At 37.9% G+C, this 23,020-nt stretch overlaps 1 protein-coding gene across 1 annotated transcript in view; it reads right to left on the bottom strand.

Annotated features, from left to right (window-relative positions):
* Positions 1-23,020, bottom strand: part of STPG2 (sperm tail PG-rich repeat containing 2) — a 339,045-nt gene that overhangs the window by 87,993 nt on the left and 228,032 nt on the right. The window contains exon 9 of the mRNA XM_068974937.1: positions 14,360-14,519. Coding sequence (XP_068831038.1) covers positions 14,360-14,519 — 160 coding nt within the window. The remainder of the gene's footprint in view (positions 1-14,359; positions 14,520-23,020) is intronic.

The raw sequence follows: 23,020 nt of genomic DNA, 5'->3' as shown, positions 1-23,020 counted from the left end.
GCAAAGTCAGAGGAACCAGAGATCAAATTCCGAACATCCTCTGGATCATCAAAAAAGCAAGAGAGTTCCAGAAAAACATCTACTTCTACTTTACTGACTATGCCAAAGCCTTTGACTGTGTGGATCACAATGAACTCTGGAAAATTCTGAAAGAGATGGGAATACCAGACCACCTAACCTGCCTCTTGAGAAACCTGTATGCAGGTCAGGAAGCAACAGTTAGAACTGGACATGGAACAACAGACTTGTTTCGAATAAGAAAAGGAGTAGGTCAAGGCTGTATATTGTCACCCTGCTTATTTAACTTCTATGCAGAGTACATCATGGGAAATGCTGGGCTGGAAGAAACACAAGCTGAAATCAAGACTGCTGGGAGAAATATCAATCACCTCAGATAAGCAGATGACACCACCCTTATGGCAGAAAGTGAAGAGGAACTAAAAAGCCTCTTGATGAAAGTGAAAGAGGAGAGTGAAAAAGTTGGCTTAAAGCTCAACATTTATAAAACTAAGATCATGGCATCTGGTCCCATCACTTCATGGCAAACAGATGGGGAAACAGTGTCAGACTTTATTTTTTTGGGCTTCAAAGTCACTGCATATGGTGACTGCAGCCATGAAATTAAAAGACGCTTACTCCTTGAAAGGAAAGTTATGACCAACCTAGATAGCATATTAAAAAGCAGCGACATTACTTTGTCAACAAAGGTCCGTCTAGTCAAGGCTATGGGTTTTCCAGTGGTCATGTATGGATGTGAGAGTTGGACTGTGAAGAAACCTGAGAGCCGAAAAGTTGATGCTTTTGAACTGTGGTGTTGGAGAAGACTCTTGAGAGTCCCTTGGACTGCAAGGAGATCCAACCAGTCCATCCTAAAGGAGATCAGTCCTGGGTGTTCACTGGAAGGACTGATACTGAAGCTGAAACTCGAATACTTTGGCTACCTCATGCAAAGAGTTGACTCATTGGAAAAGACTCTGATGCTGGGAGGGATTGGGGGCAGGAGGAGAAGGGGACGACAGAGGATGAGATGGCTGGATGGCATCACTGACTCGATGGACATGAGTTTGGGTAAATTCCAGGAGCTGGTGATGGACAGGGAGGCCTGGCATGCTGCGATTCATGGGGTCACAAAGAGTTGGGCACGACTGAGTGACTAAACTGAAATGAACTGAAGACACCGCCAGGCCCACTCACAGAACAAAGGACTGGGCAGAGCTAGCCGGCTGAGGACCGGCCCATCCCCTGCCAGAGACAGGTAGGCAGGGGGCAGCTAGAGCTGGAAGGGGGCAATCACAGCCCCAGAGAGGCATCCCATACCAATCTGCAAGCAGACTTTGTTGCTAACCAAGAATTCTTGGGATTCTGGATGGTTGACATCCACCGGGAGACCTGCAGCTGGCGATCAGCTCCCCAGAAGAAACATACAGCACAACTGAGAAGGTGCACCCATTATACACACAGAAAACCAAGCAGCTGGGATGGGGGAGGCAATAAGTCACAGCCTTCAACTGGGGGCAACTGTGCTTGCCAAACACCTGGTCACCTAAGCTCCTCGGACCTGGGACAGGCACAAAACACGGGCCCAACCAAGTCTGCGCCTTTGTGGAGTACCCGAGAACCTGAACCTGAGCAGCTTAGATCTGGGGAGTGCATGCAACCCAGGGCCAGCATCAGACAGTTCCTGGCAGAGCAACCTAGAGCCTGAGCAGTGTAGACGGGGAACGCACACACGCCGTGAGTTGGGGCAAACCCAGTGTGGCTGAATCACTGTGAGCACACGCCAGTGATATCTGTTTGCAGTGTTCCTCTCTCCCCACAACACAACTGAACAAGTGAGCCTAAAACAAGTGACCACCACCACCCCACCTGTGTCAGGGCGGAAGAGACCAGCAAACAGAAGAAGCTAAAATAAACTGAAGGAACCACTTTGGAAGTGACAGGTGCAATAGATTAAAACCCTGTAGTTAGTGCCGACTACATGGAAGGGGCCTATAGACCTTGAGAAGTACAAGCTGGACCAAGGAACTATCTGAAAATGAACTGACCCCACACTGTCTGCAATAGCTCCAGAGAAAGTCCTAGATATATTTCTACAATTATCATTTTTTTATTTTAAAGAAATTTTTTTTCATTTTTAAGTCCCCTATTACTCCTTTAATTTTCATTTTTATAACCTACTATTATCCTGCAAAAAAAGACCCTATTTTTAAAGCAAACTTCATATATATATATACATATATTATAATTTTTGTGACTTTTTTAATATTGTATTTTTGAGAATCTAACCTCTACTCTAGATTTTTAATCTTTGCTTTTGGTATTTGTTATTAACTTTGTACCTTTAAGAACCCAATCTTCAGTACCCATTTTTACGTGGGAAAGAGATCACTGACCTGATTGCTCTCTCCCCCTTTTGACTCTCGTTTTTCTCCACCAGGTTGCCTCTATCTCCTCCCTCCCCCTTTTCTTCTCTTCCCAACTCTGTGAATCTCTTTGTGTGTTCCGGGTTGTGGAGAACACTTAGGGAACTGATTACAGGTTGGATCTGTCTCTTTCCTTTTGATTCCCCCTTTTATCCTCCTGGCCACCTCTGTCTCCTTCCTCCCTCTTCTCTTCCCTGTGTAACTCTGTGAACATCTCTGAGGAATCCAGACTGTGGAGAGCACATAGGGAAGTGATTACTGGCTAGCTTGCTCTCTCCCCTTTTGATTCCCCCCTCTTCTCCTCCTGGTCACCTCTAGCTCCCTACTCCCTCTTCTCTTCTCCATGTAACTCTGTGTACCTCTCCAGGTGTCCCTCACTGTGCAGAAACTTTTCATCATTAACCTAGATGGTTTATCATAGGTGCTGTATAGATGGAGAAGTCTTGAGGCTACTGTAAGAATAAGACTGAAAACCAGAGACAGGAGGCTTAAGTCCAAATCCTGAGAACACCTGAGAACTTCTGAATCCAGGGAACATTACTCAATAGGAGCTCATCAAACACCTCCATACCTACACTGAAACCAACCACCACCCAAGGGCCAACAAGATCCAGAGCAAGACATACCACTCAAATTCTCCAGCAACACAGGAACATAGCCTTGAGCTTCAATATACAGGCTGCCCAAAGTCAAACCAAACCTACTGACATCTCAAAACTCATTACTGGACACTTCATTGCACTCCAGAGAGAAGAAATCCAGCTCCATCCACCAGAACACTGACACAAGCTTCCCTAACCAGGAAACCTTGATAAGCCATCCATCCAACCCCATCCACAGCGAGGAACCTCCACAATAAAGAGGAATCACAAACTTCCAGAATACAGAAAGACCACCCCAAATACAGCAATATAAACCAGATGAAAAGGCAGAGAAATACCCAGCAGGTAAAGGAACAGGATAAATGCCACCAAAACAAACAAAAGTGGAAGAGATAGGGAATCTACCTGATAGAGAATTCTGAATAATGATAGAGAAAATGATCCAAAACCTTGAAAACAAATTGGAGTTACAGATAAATAGCCTGGAGACAAGGATCAAGAAGATGCAAGAAAGGTTTAACAAGGACCTATAAGAAATAAAAAAGAATCAATATATAATGAACAATGCAATAAATGAGATCAAAAACACTCTGGAGTAGTGTAGAATAATGGAGGCAGAAGATAGGACAACCTCAGAGACATCTGGGACAATGTTAAATGCCCCAACATTCGAATCATAGGAGTCCCAGAAGAAGAAGAAGACAAAGAGAAAGACCATGAGAAAATACTTGAGATAATAGTTGAAAACTTTCCCAAAATGGGGAAGGAAATAATCACCCAAGTCCAAGAAACCCAGAGAGTCCCAAAACCCAAGGCAAAACACCCCAAGACACATATTAATCAAATTAACAAAGATCAAACACAAAGAACAAATATTGAAAGCAGCAAGGGAAAAACAACAAACAACACACAAGGGGATTCCCATAAGGATAACAGCTGATCTTTCAAAAGAAACTCTTCAAGCCAGGAGGGAATGGCAGGACATACTTAAAGTGATGAAAGAAAATAAACTACAGCCCAGATTACTGTACCCAGCAAGGATCTCATTCAAATATGAAGGAGAAATCAAAAGCTTTACAGACAAGCAAAAGCTGAGAAAATTCAGCACCACCAAACCAGCTCTTCAACAAATGCTAAAGGATCTTCTCTAGACAGGAAACACAGAAAGGGTATATAAACTCGAACCCAAAGCAATAAAGTAAATGGCAATGAGATCGTACTTATTAATAATTACCTTAAATGTAAATGGGTTGAACCCAACCAAAAGACAAACACTGGCTAAATGGATACAAAAACAAGACCACTATATATGTTGTCTACAAGAGACCCACCTCAAACAAGGGACACACACAGACTGAAAGTGAAGGGCTGGAAAAAGATATTCCATGCAAATAGAGACCAAAAGAAAGCAAGAGCAGCAATACTCATATTAGATAAAATAGACTTTAAAACAAAGGCTGCAAAAAGAGACAAAGATGGACACTACATAATGATCAAAGGATCAATCCAAGAAGAAGATATAACAATTATAAATATATATGCACCCAACATAGGAGCACCACAATATGTAACAGAAACGCTAACAACTATGAAAGGGGAAATTAACAATAACACAATAATAGTGGGATACTTTAATATGCCACTCACACCTATGGATAAATCAACTAAAAAGAAAATTAACAAAGAAATACAAACTTTAAATGATACAATAGACCAGTTAGAACTAATTGATATCCATAGGACATTTCACCACAAAAAAAAAAAAAAAAAATGAATTTCACCTTTTTCTCAAACACACATGGAACCTTCTCCAGGATAGATCACATCCTGGGCCATAAATCTAGCCTTGGTAAATTCAAAAAAATTGAAATCATCCCAAGCATCTTTTCTGACCACAATGCAGTAAGATTAGATCTCAATTACAGGAGAAAAACTATTAAAAATTTCAATATATGGAGGTTGAACAAAACGCTGCTGAATAACCAAATCACAGAAGAAATCAAAAAAGAAATCAAGATATGCGTAGAAATGAATGAAAATGAAAATACAACAACCCAAAACCTATGGGACACTGTAAAAGCAGTACCAAGGGGAAGGGTCATAGCAATACAGGCTTACCTCAAGAAACAAGAAAAAAGTCAAATAAATAACCTAACTCTATGGTTTTTCCTGTGGTCATGTATGGATGTGAGAATTGGACTGTGAAGAAGGCTGAGCACCAAAGAATTGATGCTTTTGAACTGTAGTGTTGGAGAAGACTTTTGAGAGTCCCTTGGACTGCAAGGGGATCCAACCAGTCCATTCTGAACGAGATCAGCCCTGGGATTTCTTTGGAAGGAATGATGCTGAAGCTGAAACTCCAGTACTCTGGCCACCTCATGCGAAGAGTTGACTCATTGGAAAAGACTCTGATGCTGGGAGGGATTGGGGGCAAGAGGAGAAGGGGACGACAGAGAATGAGATGGCTGTATGGCATCACTGACTCAATGGACGTGAGTCTGAGTGAACTCTGGGAGTCTGTGATGGGCAGGGAGGCCTGGCATGCTGCGATTCATGGGGTTAAAAAGAGTCGGACACAACTGAGCGACTGAACTGAACTGAACTGACACCTAAAGCAACCAAAAAAGGAAGAAATGAAGAACCCCAGGGTTAGTAGAAGGGAAGAAATCTTAAAAATTAGGGCAGAAATAAATGCAAAAGAAACAAAAGAGACCATAGCAAAAATCAACAAAGCCAAAAGCTGGTTCTTTGAAAGGATAAATAAAATTGACAAACCATTAGCCAGACTCATCAAGAAACAAAGGGAGAAAAATCAAATCAATAAAATTAGAAATGAAAATGGAGAGATCACAACAGACAACACAGAAATTCAAAGGATCATAAGAGACTATTATCGGCAACTATATGCAAATAAAATGGGCAACGTGGAAGAAATGGACAAAATCTTAGAAAAGGACAACTTTCCAAAATTGAACCAGGAAGAAATAGAAAATCTTAACAGACCCATCACAAGCACGGAAACTGAAACTGTAATCAGAAATCTTCCAGCAAACAAAAGCCCAGGTCCAGACGGCTTCACAGCTGAATTCTACCAAAAATTTAGAGAAGAGCTAACACCTATTGAATTAAACTATTCCAGAAAATGGCAGAGGAAGGTAAACTTTCAAACTCATTCTATGAGGCCACCATCACCCTAATACCAAAACCTGACAAATCAGGTTTGACAAACCAGGACAATATCACTGATGAACATAGATGAAAAAATCCTTAACAAAATCGAGCAAACAGAATCCAACAACATATTCAAAAGATCATTCTTCATGACCAAGTGGGCTTTATCTGAGGGATGCAAGGATTCTTCAATATCTGCAAATCAATCAATGTAATACACATTAACAAATTGAAAAATAAAAACCATATGATTATCTCAGTAGATGCAGAGAAAGCCTTTGACAAAATTCAGCATCCATTTATGATAAAAACCCTCCAGAAAGCAGGAATAGAAGGCACATACCTCAACATAATAAAAGCTATATATGACAAACCCACAGCAAACATTATCCTCAATGGTGAAAAATTGAAAGCATTTCCCCTAAAGTCAGGAACAAGACAAGGGAACCCACTCTCACCACTACTATTCAACATAGTTTTGGAAGTTTTGACCACAGCAATCAGAGCAGAAAAAGAAATAAAAGGAATCCAGATTGGAAAAGAAGTAAAACTCTCACTGTTTGCAGATGGCATGATCCTCTACATAGAAAACCCTAAAGACTCCACCAGAAAATTACTAGAGCTAATCAATCAATATAGTAAAGTTACAGGATATAAAATCAACACACAGAAATCCCTTGTATTCCTATATACTAACAATGATAAAACAGAAAGAGCAATTAAGGAAACAATTCCATTCACCATTGCAACTAAAAGAACAAAATACTTAGGAATATATCTACCTAAAGAAACTAAAGACCTATATATAGAAAACTATAAAACACTGATGAAAGAAATCAAAGAGGACACTAATAGATGTAGAAATATACCATGTTCATGGGTCAGAAGAATCAATATAGTGAAAATGAGCATACTACCCAAAGCAATCTAGAGATTCAATGCAATCCGTATCAAGCTACCAACGATGTTTTTCACAGAGCTAGAACAAATAATTTCAATATTTGTATGGAAATACAAAAAAAACTCAAATAGCCAAAGCGATCTTGAGAAAGAAGAATGGAACTGGAGGAGTCAACCTGCCTGACTTCAGGTCCTACTACAAAGCCACAGTCATCAAGACAGCATGGTACTGGCACAAAGACAGAAATATAGATCAATGGAACAAAATAGAAAACCCAGAGACAAATCCATGCACCTATAGACACCTTATCTTTGACAAAGGAGGCAAGAATATGTGATGGAGAAAAGAGAATCTCTTTAACAAGTGGTGCTGGGAAAACTGGTCAACCACTTGTGAAAGAATGAAACTAGAACACTTTCTAACACCATACACAAAAATAAACTCAAAATGGATTAAAGATCTAAACGTAAGACCAGAAACTATAAAACTCCTAGAGAAAAACATAGGCAAAACATCTCTGACATAAACCACAGTAGAATCCTCTATGACCCACCTCCCAGAATATTGGAAATAAAAGCAAAAATAAAGAAATGGGACCTAATTAAAACTAAAAGCTTCTACACAAAGAAGGAAACTCTAAACAACAAGGTGAAAAGACAGCCTTCAGATACATATTTTTATGTATAGCATGAAGACAAAACAAAATTTTCAAAAAAAAATGAATTACAAATATTGGTCATAGTTTGTGAATTAATCAAAGGTGCTCTTTTTTCCCATATATAAGGACTACATTGGTCACATTAAGAATGACATGAATGCTCATATTAAAGGAGTAGGAAGGGAAAAATGAGATACTTGTAGGGTCACTTAGCTCATAAATAAGCCCAATTAGAATGCATTCTGTCAGAATCTAGAGTTTATTTTTATCCTAGTACATCAAGTTGCTTTCAATAGAATGTGCTCAAGAAAGAACAATAAATATACTGTTTAATTATTACAACATATAAATATTAGCTCATAAAGAAATAAAAATAGTAACAGGATATAGTAGCCCTTATGGACACACAAAGCATTATTGATATTTAAAACCAGTATATTTTGTTTTTTTATGGTGAGTACAAGTGTGTGCTTTTATAAAATGCTAAAATACTGTCAGAAAATATTTTTACTTATATTCTAATGAACAGAAAAAAGTAACCCAAATATTTAAAAATTAATGATAAACACAATTTAAAATTATAAAACTGTAAAATATAAATTATAATTGCATGTTGTTTGTTGTAGTTCAGTAGCTAAGTCATGTCTGACTCTTTGCAACCCCATGTATTATAGCCCACTAGTCTCCTCTGTTCATGGGATTCCCTGGGCAAGAATATTAGAGTGGGTTGCCATTTTCTTCTCCAGGGGATCTTTCAAACCCAGGGATTGAACTCACATCTCCTGCACTGGCAAGAAGATTCTTTACCACTGTGCCACCATATTACCTTTAAAAAGCTTATGTTTTAAACCCCATTAATGGCGCAGTGGGAAAGAATCCACCTGCCGACACAGGATATGTGGGTTTGGATTTCTGAGTTGGAAAGACCCCCTGGAGTAGGAAATGGCAACCCACTACAGTATTCTTGCCTGGAAAATCCCAGTCCATGGTGTTGCAGAGTCAGACATGACTGAGCATGCTTGCATGCACACGTGCACACACACACACATATACAGAAAGTGCAGGAAATATCTTTTTTTTATTTACTTTCAGAAATTCAGCTACTGCCTGGTGCAAATTAGCTGCTCACTACATTTATTGGAAGAATGAATCCATTAATGGAAGAAGGAAAGAATCATATCAAATAATTGGCATCATAAAATGCAAAGTCTGTCCAATACAATTTCCTTTACTTTTGCTGACATAATTTGCTTTACTTCAGTAACTTACAGTATTCTGATAAAATGGAAGAACATAAATACTTTTTATATTTATCTTAAATATCAGTCAATGGCTTAGTCTAGCAACCCCCATGCTTAGGTTATCAATTTTGGACTTTCTAAGGTACATTTTGTTAAATTCTTTTAAAGGTCCAGTCCTTAAAAAAAAAAAATCTTTAAAAAGAGAAATTATGAATTAACTCAGCTTACAAATATTTGATTAAATTGAATTTTCTTTTGCATTTCCAAAATCATTGTATCCAGCACAGTGGATGACCAGAGTACAACCTTACAATATTTGTTGATTTTTTACACAGGGGAAAGGAGAGAGTGAGACAAACTGACAGGATAGCACTGATGTATATACACAACCATGCATATAAGAGAGAGCTAATGGGAAGTTGCTATGTAACACAGGGATCTCAGCCCAGTGCTGTGTGATGACCTAGAGGGGTGGGATGGGACAGAGGAGGTAGGCTCAAGAGGGAGGAGATATATGCATACTCACGTTGTTGTATGGGAGAAACCAACACAACATTGTAAAGCAATTGTACTCCAATTAAAAATAAGTTTTAAAAAAACCTGATGATAAAAAAGACAGTTAAGTCAATGAAAATAAAAATAAAAAATAAACTTCAGGTAAGCTGATAATGTCAGTGCTCCATCCAGATTTCTCAGATTGTTGTTAGTACATTTTACACATTTCCAACTACTGTGTACTTTTTCTTATAGCAGCTAGCATCTATGACTCTTTCAGAAGAATGCTGTCAGGAGCCCAGTTTGCCTTTAAGCTCAGAGATACAGATGTACATGGGATTTTATGTGCCCCAAAGGCAGCCCTTAATCAATGGCTGATAGATACACAAGTATGAAAGCGTCAGTACTTTTTCTTTTGAACAGGGAAGCTTTTAGGTACAGCTTGCATTGCAAGTATCCCCTTGGAGTCTCAAATTAGGCATTGCTTTGAAAGAGATTGTCGTGATGTCTATCATAATGTAAGAACTTACTGAAGTGAAGTGAAAGTCACTCAGTCATGTCTGACTCTTTGCAGCCCAATGTGCTGCAGCCTACCAGGCTCTTCTGTCCATGGAATTTTCCAGGCCAGAATACTGGAGTGGGTTGCCATTTCCTTCTCTAGGGGCTCTGCCCAACTCAGGGATTGAACCCAGGTCTCCCGCATTGCAGGCAGATGTTTTACTGTGTGAGCCACCAAGGAAGACCCCTATTCCTTTGGAGATCAGGCTAAACTTAGGCTTCCCTCTGTAGGACTTTGCCACAGACTGACTGCATCTCTGCTGGGCTTCCACTCCTTCCAATTCCTGTTTTTCCCAATCTTTTACCAATTTCTCATAGATATCTCCTTAATAAATAATTTTAATTTTTATCTCTGGGTCTGTTTCTAGAGAACCTGATTTAATATCGATATATTAAGTTTCTTGGTATTGCTTCAGTTTGTCTTAAGGCCCAAGGTAGAAGTATATAGGAAAACAAATAGAATGAATAGGAACACTCTCACTTTTGTTAGCTTGAGCTGGGACCTACAGATATGGGTAAGAATTCCATACTCAATAATTAGAAAATAACTCAAAATTATGGATGACTTAAAAAAAAAAACATATGACGAATCCTAAATGAGATAACTGTGACACTTTGTGAAATGATAAATCCTAACTCACTTGCATTAGACTTAATCTGGGTGCTTGTTAACAATGCAGATCCTGCTCAACCTTCCCATCCTAATGAAATATTCCTGAAGGAGAAGGGTGTCTTCAACAACACGTCAACATTTTATCACATTTTGGTCCAGTACTGCTTGAACCTAGAGTCTCAAGTTGCTTTTTAAATATTTCTAGAAATACCTTTATTCTAGATCTTACCTATCTTTCATGAAAATCTCATTTCCAGTTCTTATTCCTCTTGCCATAGGAACTAAAACCTGGTCCAAGAAGCATATTGAGAACAGATGCATTATCATATATTTCATTTTCTTCTGCTTTTCTTCTAATCCTCTTCTCCCCTGAGATCTTCCTTCATCCTTCAGTTATAAATACATTTCCCTTATATACAGAGGAATGCAAAAGGTACCAGGAAATGAAGATGATGTCTCCACTTAAAACTGTATCAGGGGGCTACTTGTCATCCTCAGAAACTCTGTTTATAAAGTCAAGTTGAATTATTGCCTAGGGACTGACCTACCTCATACTATTGATAGAGTCTCTCTCTTACAGCTGACTCACCTTTATATGTTCTATTTGATCATTTATATATTTATACATACAGGTATATAAAAACCCTAAGAAATAATTCATTCTAATCAGGCTCATAACCAAAGGATTTATAAATTTAGTGTCAATTTATTAATTAAAACTATACTTAGAAAACAGCAGTTAAAAGCACAAGTCCATGTGCCAACATCTTATATTTGAATGCCTGCTATTTTGAAATGTGAAAGCTTAGGCAAGTAACATAAACTAAGATTTGGTTACTTTTCCTATAGAGTGTGGTAACTATAGGATTGTTGTGAAAATTAAACTAGTTAATATATACAAAGTATTTTGAAAAGTGTCTGTTGACACTATAAAGTGTTGATAAATTACTGTTCTTGCTGAAAGTGATTCCTATTCAAGACCCATTATTATCAATGACATTACTGATAAAAATGGAATTAGACCTATGTTATATAGGTAAAAATGAAATATTTAATATGATGTTTTTAGGGAAAAAATTCCTAAAACTTTGAATACAGATTAGAGATGGTATTATTTACCCTTATTCTCTACAAATTCAAATTTCCTTCATAAATAATCTTATTATAATGTGATTATGATATGATAAGAAAGAATATCATTCATAGGATAAACATTGACACAAAACATATAACCAACAGAATTACTATCACTGTACCTTTTGATCCTATAAGTGAAAGTGAAAGTGAAGTCGCTCAGTCGTGTCCAACTGTTTGTGACCCCGTGGACCTATGTAGCCTACCAGGCTTCTCTGTCCATGGGATTCTCTAGGCAAGAATACTGGAGTGGGTTACCATTTCCTTCTCCAGGGGATCTTCCCAACCCAGGGATCAAACCCAGGCCTCCTGCATCAGAGGCAGATGCTTTAACCTCTGAGCCACCAGTGAAGCCCTTTTGATCATATAACAACGATTTATATAACAATGATTTAAAACAGAAACCTAAAGACTTAACATACCAGTTGTCCCCAACAAAAGTTAAATGGTATTAAGAAATATAATATAAATGGGCTATTCTCATTATAGAATTAAGAATTGCTTGTCATATCGGTCAATAAAAAAATCTAGCCTAAAGAAAAATCAGCAAAATAAGATGAACCTATTCACAGAGTTAGTACACATCTGATTTATTTTCCTAGATTAAATCAATGTAACAGGACAAACAGAAGTTAATCTTCAATTACCAAAACAAGGCATGGATATTAATTGAATTGGCCCTGATCACCTATTAAATATACGTAAGAGACATATTTTGGACTGTATACTTTAAGATTGAGTTCAAAAATGAATCATTCTAAAATATTACAGTATCTACATATGTCAGAGGAAATAAAATTTCATAATCATGGCATCAGGTAATAGCTTCAGAAATGCATATATTTTTTCAAATGTGTTGATAATAGAGGCATGTGGGATATCTGCTATCATTTATTTGAATTATAGGCTACTTTAAGATGCAGGATGGCAAACTTAATGAAGTATTGGCTTATTGTGATAAATTCTTTTCATTTAGTTAACTAGCTAATCTACAGTTGTATAGTGACATTGACAGCCCATATGTCTTTGACTTCCAAATAATAACTGTCTTCATAATGAAGATATTTCCCTAACCCAAATTCTTTCAGAAGCTATTGCTAGCTTGGCACTAAGAAGAAACGTGTTTCATATTATAATAAGATTTTATACTTCTAGGAGATTCAAATGTTCTGAAAATGACTTTGAAGTATAGTTTTTTTAATCTTTCATATTCTCATGAGAGTCAAGTAGGTGGCAAGTATTATCTCAATTTTGTAAAATAGAAACTAATGAAACAATTAGTGAGTTTACTTGCCTGGGGCTAAACATTGAAGTAATGAAAAGTCAGATTCCAGTTCTGGAACTTAACTCAAACTCTTACTACGCATTCTATCTATAATACATTTTATGGAGACGAGAGTAAAGGCAAAGGAAAAAAATCTTCAGAAAATATGAAAACCAATCTAATCTACTTTAAGGGACTCTGGAATAGATATGTTACTTGATCAATTGTTCTTGGTCTTGGTGACAGTGATGATACCCCGACTTCAAAGAATGAATTTCCCTAAAACATTTCTGGGTGACCATATATTGAGTGTGGTTATGGACACAGTAAAGGTAATTGAATTCTACTGATACTTCAAACAAAGCTAAAACCTGACAAAATATACAATGGCAAAATAACTCAAAAGATGAAAAAGAAACTAAGGAAAGCTAAATTTGGACTTAAAATGGACCTGTAAGTTGGTAATATACCTGATTCTTGAAAGTGAAAAATAAAGCAAGCCTCTGTGGATTTCAGGGTTCCCCAAGTATTCTTATTTGTTTGACCCATCATATTCTCCTGCTTCGATTTTTCTTTAAAATCTCTTAATTTTCCCTATTCTATTTCATTTTTTCTTTTTATAGTCTCATAAAGGTTCATTACAATAGTTAGATTATTTACTGGCAATACATTTGTAAATTACTGTTGAAAACTCATGTTCCTATTCTTTATCTAGCACTCTGGTGTGAAACAGACTTACCAATTCATTTTCATTACCAAGAAAAGCTATTTCATTATATTTTAGGACAAAGTGTAATTACTAGTAGCTGAACTAATTGCAATTCTAAAAATCAAAATTTCTTTTGGTATTTCAAGCCCTGATAAAAACATTTAGCTTTTAAATAGTTGCTTTTTTAATATTTGAGGAAAATGTAAATAATTCCATGAGACTGGCATGATATGTACAAGATATATATCTTGTATATGACTGATTTTCCAAATCAGTAGTTATTTCTCCTCCAATAATGTAGCATATTTAGAGTTTTTTTTTCTCTAATAGGAAATGACTTATGAGCTGTAGTAAAATTGTCTTTGTAAAAATTAAAAGACATAAAATTCCAAACAAACCTTACAGTTGAAAAAAATTCAAACTCTTTCACTAAATAAGCAGACTTAGGTTGGGTTTTTTTTTTTTTTTTTGGTCCTGCAAACTTAAAAGAGACATGGTAAATGTAAATGTATATTTACAATTATCTATTTTAATAATGAAACCTTAGATTTTTTTTTCCCTCATATCTTTAAAAGGACAGATTTACTTACCTGGCCCATCATCCACTTTGTCTAGGCACCGAGGTGTTGTGCTAAGAAAGGAGGCATGTTTTATTCTAGCCACAAAAGTACGAGGTGGCATGTATTTATGTTGAATTTGAGATATCTCATATGATTTTTGAACATCATAGGCACCTGGTGCTGGAACACCCTGAAACAGATTTCAATGAACCAGCATAAACATATAGGAAATTTCCAGAAAGATATAGCATAGATGTTCACACTAAAAAATGGTATACATAGAAAAATACAAAATTTTTACTTCATTATTAAAAATAGAAATTTAAAAGAGTATCCCTAAATTATCCTCTCCTAAACAAAGTATAAACTGACTCGCAAAAAATTAACATGAACAGAATCATGAAGTACAGATTCACATTCTTAAAAAGTTAGTCTTCATAATACAGTTGTTGTGGTTCAGTCGCCAAATCGTGTCTGACTCTTTGCAATCCCATGGACTGTAGATCACCAGGCTCCCCTGTCCATGGGATTTCCAGGCAAGAAGACTGGAGTGGTCATGTGTTGTCATGGCCTTCTCCAGAGGATCTTCTCAACCCAGGGATCCAACTCACATCTGTATTGCAGGAGAATTCTTTACCACTGAGCCACTGGGAAGCACTTCATAATACACATCAAACTCTAATTTTCAACTTTCACAATAAAATTTTTTATAGAAATGAGAGCACTGATTATTTTTTTTAAGTAGTGAAACTATTCCTGCTTTACCATCCTATGTGAGCATACTTTACTTATCCTACAAATGATACTGCTTATTTCATTTTAATAGATTTCAATTAGGTTAAAAGGCTTCCCCCTTTCATCATTTATGGCTCTTAACATGCTCTACAGTTATATTAACATTTTTATTCAACATAAACCACATGGATATTAATAACTATAATAATTCTAATCTAAACAAAATTAAAATATTATATATTTGTTACATAATTAATGCCTAAAACCATTAGCTAATTACCTCAATGAAAACTTTTAAAACTCGTTTTCTTCGAATTATTTTTTAAAATAATGTTTTATATGTAACAAATCTATTCATCTGTTTTATGTACAAAGACAATATTTTTAAGTTTTAGTGATTTTCTGGCGGGCAGGAGACTTGTCTTGTGGCCAAGGGTAGAGGCTCTAGCACTAGACCTTTTTGGTTCCAAATATCTCTTACTTGCTGTAGGACCCTACAAGCTACTTAACCTCTGTAATTCCCAGTGTCTTCATCTGTAAGTGGGAAAACTATAGAACTTATATTCTATGTCACTGAGTTGCTGTGAGGTTTAAATCAGTTAAAACAAATACTTAGATTGGTCCCTGAATCTACAAAGTTCAGTTCAGTTCAGTCGCTCATTCGTGTCCAACTCTTTGCGACCCCATGAATCGCAGCACGCCAGGCCTCCCTGTTCATCACCATCTCCCGGAGTTCACTCAGACTCACATCCACTGAGTCCATGATGCCATCCAGCCATCTCATCCTCTGTCGTCCCCTTCTCCTCCTGCCCCCAATCCCTACCAGCATCACAGTCTTTTCCAATGAGTCAACTCTTCACATGAGGTGGCCAAAGTACTGGAGTTTCAGCTTTAGCATAATTCCTTCCAAAGAAATCCCAGGGTTGATCTCCTTCAGAATGGACTGGTTGGATCTCCTTGCAGTCCAAGGAACTCTCAAGAGTCTTCTCCAACACCACAGTTCAAATGCATCAATTCTTCGGCACTCAGCCTTCTTCACACTCCAACTCTCACATCCATACATGACCACAGGAAAAACCATAGCCTTGACTAGACGGACCTTAAACGGCAAAGTAATGTCTCTGCTTTTAAATATACTATCTAGGTTGGTCATAACTTTTCTTCCAAGGAGTAAGCGTCTTTTAATTTCATGGCTTTAGTCACCATCTGCAGTGATTTTGGAGCCCCAAAAAATAAAGTCTGACATTGTTTCCACTGTTTCCCCATCTATTTCCCATGAAGTGATGGGACCTGATGCCATGATCTTCGTTGTCTGAATGTTGAGCTTTCAGCCAACTTCTTCGCTCTCCTCTTTCACTTCCATCAAGAGGCTTTTTAGTTCCTCTTCACTTTCTGCCATCAGGGTGGTGTCATCTGCATATCTGAGGTTATCGGTATTTCTTCCGGCAATCTTGATTCCAGCTTGTGCTTCTTCCAGTCCAGCGTTTCTCATGATGTACTCTGCATAGAAGTTAAATAAGCATGGTGACAATATACAGCCTTGATGTACTCCTTTTCCTATTTGGAACCAGTCTGTTGTTCCATGTCCATTTCTAACTGTTGCTTCCTGACCTGCATACAGATTTCTCAAGAGGCAGGTTAGGTGGTCTGGTATTCCCATCTCTTGAAGAATTTTCCACAGTTCATTGTGATCCACACAGTCAAAGGCTTTGGCATAGTCAATAACGTAGAAACAGATGTTTTTTCTGGAACTCTCTTGCTTTTTCCATGATCCAGTGGATGTTGGCAATTTGATCTCTGGTTCCTCTGCCTTTTTTAAAACCAGCTTGAACATTAGGGAGTTCATGGTTCACGTATTGCTGAAGCCTGGCTTGGAGAATTTTGAGCATTATTTTACTAGCATGTTAGATGAGTGCAATTGTGCAGTAGTTTTAGTATTCTTTGGCATTGCCTTTCTTCGAAATTGGAATGAAAATTGACCTTTTCCAGTCCTGTGGCCACTGCTGAGTCTTCCAAATTTGCTGGCATATTGAGTGCAAAACTTTCATATCATCTTTCAGGATTTGAAACAGCTCAACTGGAATTCCATCACCTCCACTAGCTTTGTTCATAGTGATGCTTTCTAAGGCCCACTTGACTTCACATTCCAAGATGTCTGGCTCTAGATTAGTGATCACATCATCATGATTATCTGGGTCGTGAAGATCTTTTTTGTACAGTTCTTCTGTGTATTCTTGCCACCTCTTCTTAATATCTTCTGCTTCTGTTAGGTCCATACCATTTCTGTCCTTTATCGAGCCCATCTTTGCATGAAATGTTCCCTTGGGATCTCTAATTTTCTTGAAGAGATCTCTGGTCTTTCCCATTCTGTTGTTTTCCTCTATTTCTTTGCACTGATCGCTGAAGAAGGCTTTCTTATCTCTTCTTGCTATTCTTTGGAACTCTGCATTCAGACGCTTATATCTTTCCAAAGGGTTCGCTAATCTTACTATTCCCTGGTGGTTCAGATAGTAAAGAATCTGCCAGCAATGCAGGAGACCTGAGTTCAATCCCTGGATAGGGAAGATCTCTTGGAGAAAGGAATGGCTACCTACTCTAGTACTGTTGCCTGGAGAATTCCATGGACAGAGGAACCTGGCAGGCTACAGTCCATGAGGTTGCAAAGAGTTGGACATGACTGAATATCTAATACACAACCTTACTATTCTACAAAGCTAATTTCAACGTAGAAAACAAGATTGAACAAAGTACAGGCGAACAGAAAAGAGTTTTTTTAATGTTTCAAATAAGTCAAACACATTTGGATACTGAAAAACCATACTTTTGAAGTCCATCTAGAAGCCATACTTTATAAAACATACTTTCTTTGTTCCTTAAATCCCTATGATCATCTTCAGGCACAAGCCAACAGTATGAACTCCCACTTCCAAAGAATCACTAAATAAGGTAAAAGCACGGATCATGACTGGTGGAGGAGATTCTTACATGCAATTCCATATTTTTGGTGTAAATACTATGTCAAACACAAATTCCACAATCTGTAAGTCAATTGAGAAATGTCAATTACTCTTTCTTTCTTGTCTACACTAGGAGTATATTCAGTAAAAGTAGGCTGAGGATAAATGGTAGTAAAACAGTTCCAAAGATGACTTTGAATCTTTTAGGAATGCCTCTGTGGTATGTGAAAGGAAAGCATAAAAGAGCACAAAAACACAAAGAAACCATTCGTATACAAAGTACTCAGAGTATTTAGGGAAACTTTACAAAGATCTTGATTATACTACGCATTTTCATTTTCTTATCAAAAGCTGTTCAGTTCAGGTCAGTCACTCAGTCGTGTCTGACTGTTTGTGACCCCATGGACCACAGCATGCCAGGCCTCCCTGTCCATCACCAAACTCCCGGAGTTTACTCAAACTCATGTCCACTGAGTAAGTGATTCCATCCAACCATCTCATCCTCTGTTGTCCCCTTCTCCCACCTCCATCAATGCTTCCTAGTCTCAGGGTCTTTTCCAATGAGTCGGTTCTTTGCATCAGGTGGCCAAAGTACTGGAGCTTCAGCTTCAGCATCAGTTCTTCCAGTGTATATTCAGCACTGATTTCCTTTAGGATGGACGGGTTGGATCTCCTTGCTGTCCAAAGGACTCTCAAGAATCTTCTCCAACATCACAGTTCAAAAGCATCAATTCTTTGGTGCTCAGCTTTCTTTATAGTTCAACTCTCACATCCATACATGACTACTGGAAAAACCATAGCTTTGACCAGACAGACCTTTGTCAGCGAAATAATGTCTCTGCTTTTTAATATGCTGTCTAGGTTGGTCATAGCTTTTCTTCCAAGGAGCAAGTATCTTTTAATTTCATGGCTGCAGTCACCATCTGCAGTGATCCTGGAGCCCAAAAATATAAAGCCTTATTTCCTAATTGTGTCCTTTACTGATGTTTCTAGGCTGTTCTTACTCATCTTCAACTCTCACTTAATCTAAAAGATTAATATGTCAGGCAAATTTTCTAGGCATTCATTAATTAATTCCTAGGATTAGTAAGACAAATCTGAAAGCCTGTTTAAGAGCAGTAATGGAGAGGGTGAGATGTATGGAAACAGTAACATGGAAATTTACATTACTATGTGCAAAATAGATAGCCAATGAGAATTTGCTGTATGGCTCAGGAAACTCAAACATAGGCCTGCGTCAACCTAGAGGGGTGGGATGGGGAGGGAAATGGGAGGGAGTTTCAAAAGGGAGAGGATATATGTATACCTATGGCTGATTCATGTTGAGGTTTGACAGAAAATAGAAAAATTCTGTAAAGTAATAATCCTTTTTTAAAAAGAGCAACAACACTACCTATATATTGTATTTTATATACAATTTCGGGGGAAATAGTATGTATAGGTAAAATCATCAAATTTCTGTTGGTGATCCTTCATACATCACAGAAAATAGGGAAGGCATTTGATGAGTGGATCTAATAGACATTTCTCATGTCTTTTTTTACTCAGTATTTGAATCCTGTTCCTGTGTTTGGAATATCCCACGTGTTTTGCAGTACAAACTGAGTCCCAGCACAAAAGCTAAAACTACTTGATTCTCATCTTCCTGGTCTAATTTTTAAAACCTAGGACATGAGTTTAAGCCATAAGCTCAAATGCCAGCTTTTCAATTGGCAGTTAGTTATTTTACAAAAATAGAGAACATTAAAAATTCCATTTAGAGGTTATTTTATTTTTTTAGCTTAAATAAAGTGAGTTTAAAAAAAAACTATTCCAGTGATGGCATTGGCAGTGCTAGCAGTTATGTTCATTTCCCAGAGGCAACAGTGGGAGGACAAACTGAAAGATGCAAATAGAGACTGACGGAAAATGCCATAAATGTCTGATGAAATAAAAGTTATGTTTTAATGCAAATTAAAGTCTAAGGTGTCTTGACTTCTTCATCTGGAAAGCCAGGGTCCTACCTAAAAATGACATAAATTATAATAGAATTAAAATAATTTATGTATGTAAAATTCTTAGAATGGTATCTATTAAAGCATTAAGGAACATAAACCTCAATTAATTATAGTCAGAAGATCAGAAGAGGGTGCTGTTGTACCCTGGGATGATAGTAGAGCCCTACAGGAAGAAATACCCTCTTCCTCTTCTTCCCTGGCAAGAACTCAGGCAATGAAATACCCTGGACTCTGTTTTCTATAGCTCTCCCAACTTCCTTTTCATCTCTGCAAAAGTGTTCTCCTTCCCTTGCCCTGCAGGGACTTGCACGTGACTCACCATGGTTGCAGGGACTTCCCAGGTGGTTCAGTGGTAAAGAATCCACCTGAAATACAGGAGCCACAGGTTCGATCCCTGGATTGGGAAGATCCCCTAGAGGAGGGCATGGCAACCCACTCCAGTATTCTTGCCGGGATAATCCCAGGAAAGGGGGCCTTGGTAGGCTACAGTCCATAGGATCACAAAGAGTCAGACACAACTGAAGTGACTGAGCACGCACACATACACCATGTTTGCAGACACCAAATTGCTATTCTCTGCTGATCTCAAATAAACACATCTTTGCTAGAGAAACATTCAGCAATCTATTTGTTCGGATCAACGTGCTTGATACATAACAAGATCTACTGTTTGTTTTCATTGTCATCATTATTATTAGCATTATTATTTCCATTAGTTGTGAGACTACATGAAAGCCTCAGTGATATTTCCATTTCCTGCAGAGAAATACCAATAGGACATTTAAAAGGAAAGTTCCTAGTATTTTAAGCCCCAAACAACCAACAAAACAACAAAATAAAAAATCGAAGGCTCTGCATAATTCCCCATGCCCAGAATTCTTAACCACTTAAAATCCTAACTGACCTGAAGCCTCAAAGACTAGTTCATTTCAAAAAATTCAATTTTTCCCATCCTGGTTCCCTGCCATTTTGACATGTGAAATTTCATATACTCTCTAATCTTGGACATATTAAACTGCAGGTATACTCTGATCTTTAAAACTCTGATTACCAAATACCAACATTTAAACCTTCAGCCCCAAAAAGATATGAAGTATTCAATCACCAAGTTGACTCCTAAGATGTAGTACATTATGAACAAAGACTGAACCTGAGTTAGCCTCAGAATGAATTTTCCTTTTACCATGCTATGGTTAAAGATTTGAGGATGTCTTTACTTCACGTTTCATTTTTCAGTGATACTTTTACTGGCTACAGAATTATTGATTCACTTATTTTTCTCCTGGCATTTAACATGTCATTTCACTGATTTGGGGGTCTTCCCTGGTGGTTCAGATGGGAAAGAATCTGCCTTCAGTGCAGGAGACACAGGAGGCACTGGTCCAATCCCTGAATCAGGAAAATCCCCTAGGGAAGGGATTGGCCCCCTACTTCAGCATTCTCAGCTGGAGAATCCCATGGACAGAGGAGCCTGGCAGGCTACAGTCCATGGGGTCACAAAGAGTTGGACATGACTGAGTGACTAACACTCACTGATTCTGGGCCTCTACTATTTCTGATAAGAGATTCATAATTCCACTGTATGTAGTTAACTCTTTTTCACTTTTAAGGTGTTCTTTTTGTTTTTCGCTTCTAGCCATTTGACTGTGTATGCTTAAGAGCAGATTCTCTTTATAAATATATTTCTTAACAGTTCACTGAACTTCCTGGATTTGTATATTCATGTTTTTCATTAATTCTGGAAAAGCTTTCACTATCTTTTCTTCAAGCTTTTTTTTGCCCCTTTCTTTCTCAACTCTCCTCCTGAGACTATCAGTTCATATATGCTGGAATATGTGACACTGACTCAAAGATTTCTGAAACTTCTCATTTTGTTCAATTTTTTTCCTTCAGATTCAATGATTTCTGTTGAACTATATTTTATTGAGTTCACTGATATTGTCTTCTGTCATCTCAAATCTGCTATTAAGTCCCATTGGTCAATTTTCATGTACATTTTTGTCCTTTATAATTCTAGAATTCTTCTTTGGTTCTTTTGCTTGCTTGCATGCTTGTTTCTATTTTTCATTGATATTCTCTACTGTATAACTCAGTATATTTACTTTAATTATCTAAACTGAAGTTCCTTCGACCCCACAAGAGACTGACCCATACTTGCCCAGGAGTGTCCAGGAGTCTCCAGTGGAGGCGTGGGTCGGTGCAGGGTTGGGGGCACTGAGTGTATGGGATCTTTTAGGGAGGACCCATTATCATATTACCTCCACCATAGTTTGGTCACAGGTAAATAACAGGGAAGGAACACAGCCCCACCTATCAGAAAATTGGATTACAGATTTTCTGAGCATGACCTTGCCCATCAGAACAAGGCCCAGTTTCCCCCTCAGTCAGCCTCTCCCATCAAAAAGCTTCCATAAGCCTCTCATCCTGGTCCATCAGAGGGCAGACAGACTGAAAACCACAGTCACAGAAAACGAACCTATGGACCACAGCATTGTTTAACTCAATGAAACTATGAGCCATGCCCTGCAGAGCAACCAAAGACAGACAGGTGATGGTGGAGAGTTCTGACAAAATGTGGTCCACTGGAGAAGAAAATGGCAAACCACTTCAGTATTCTTGCCTTGAGAGCCCCATGAACACTATGAAAAGGCAAAAAGATAGGACACCGAAAGTTGAACTCCCCAGCTCGGTAGGTGCCCAAAATGCTACTGGAGATCAGTGGAGAAATAACTACAGAAAGAATGAAGAGACACAGCCAAAGTAAAAACAACACCCAGTTGTGGATATACTGGTGATAGAAGCAAAGTCCAATACTATAAAGAGCAATATTGAATAGGAATCTGGAAAGTTAGGTCCATGAATCAAGGCAAATTGGAAGTGGTCAAACAGGAGATGACAAGACTGAACGTCGGCATTTTAGAAAAGAGTGAACTAAAATGAACTGGAATGGGTGAATTTAACTCAGATAATATTATATCTGCTACTGCAGGCAAGAATCCCTT

The sequence above is a fragment of the Capricornis sumatraensis genome, chromosome 7, assembly GCF_032405125.1.
Source record: "Capricornis sumatraensis isolate serow.1 chromosome 7, serow.2, whole genome shotgun sequence".
Taxonomy (NCBI): domain Eukaryota; kingdom Metazoa; phylum Chordata; class Mammalia; order Artiodactyla; family Bovidae; genus Capricornis; species Capricornis sumatraensis.
The sequence above is the reverse complement of the archived record's forward strand: the minus strand, read 5'-3'. Positions and strand labels throughout refer to the sequence as shown.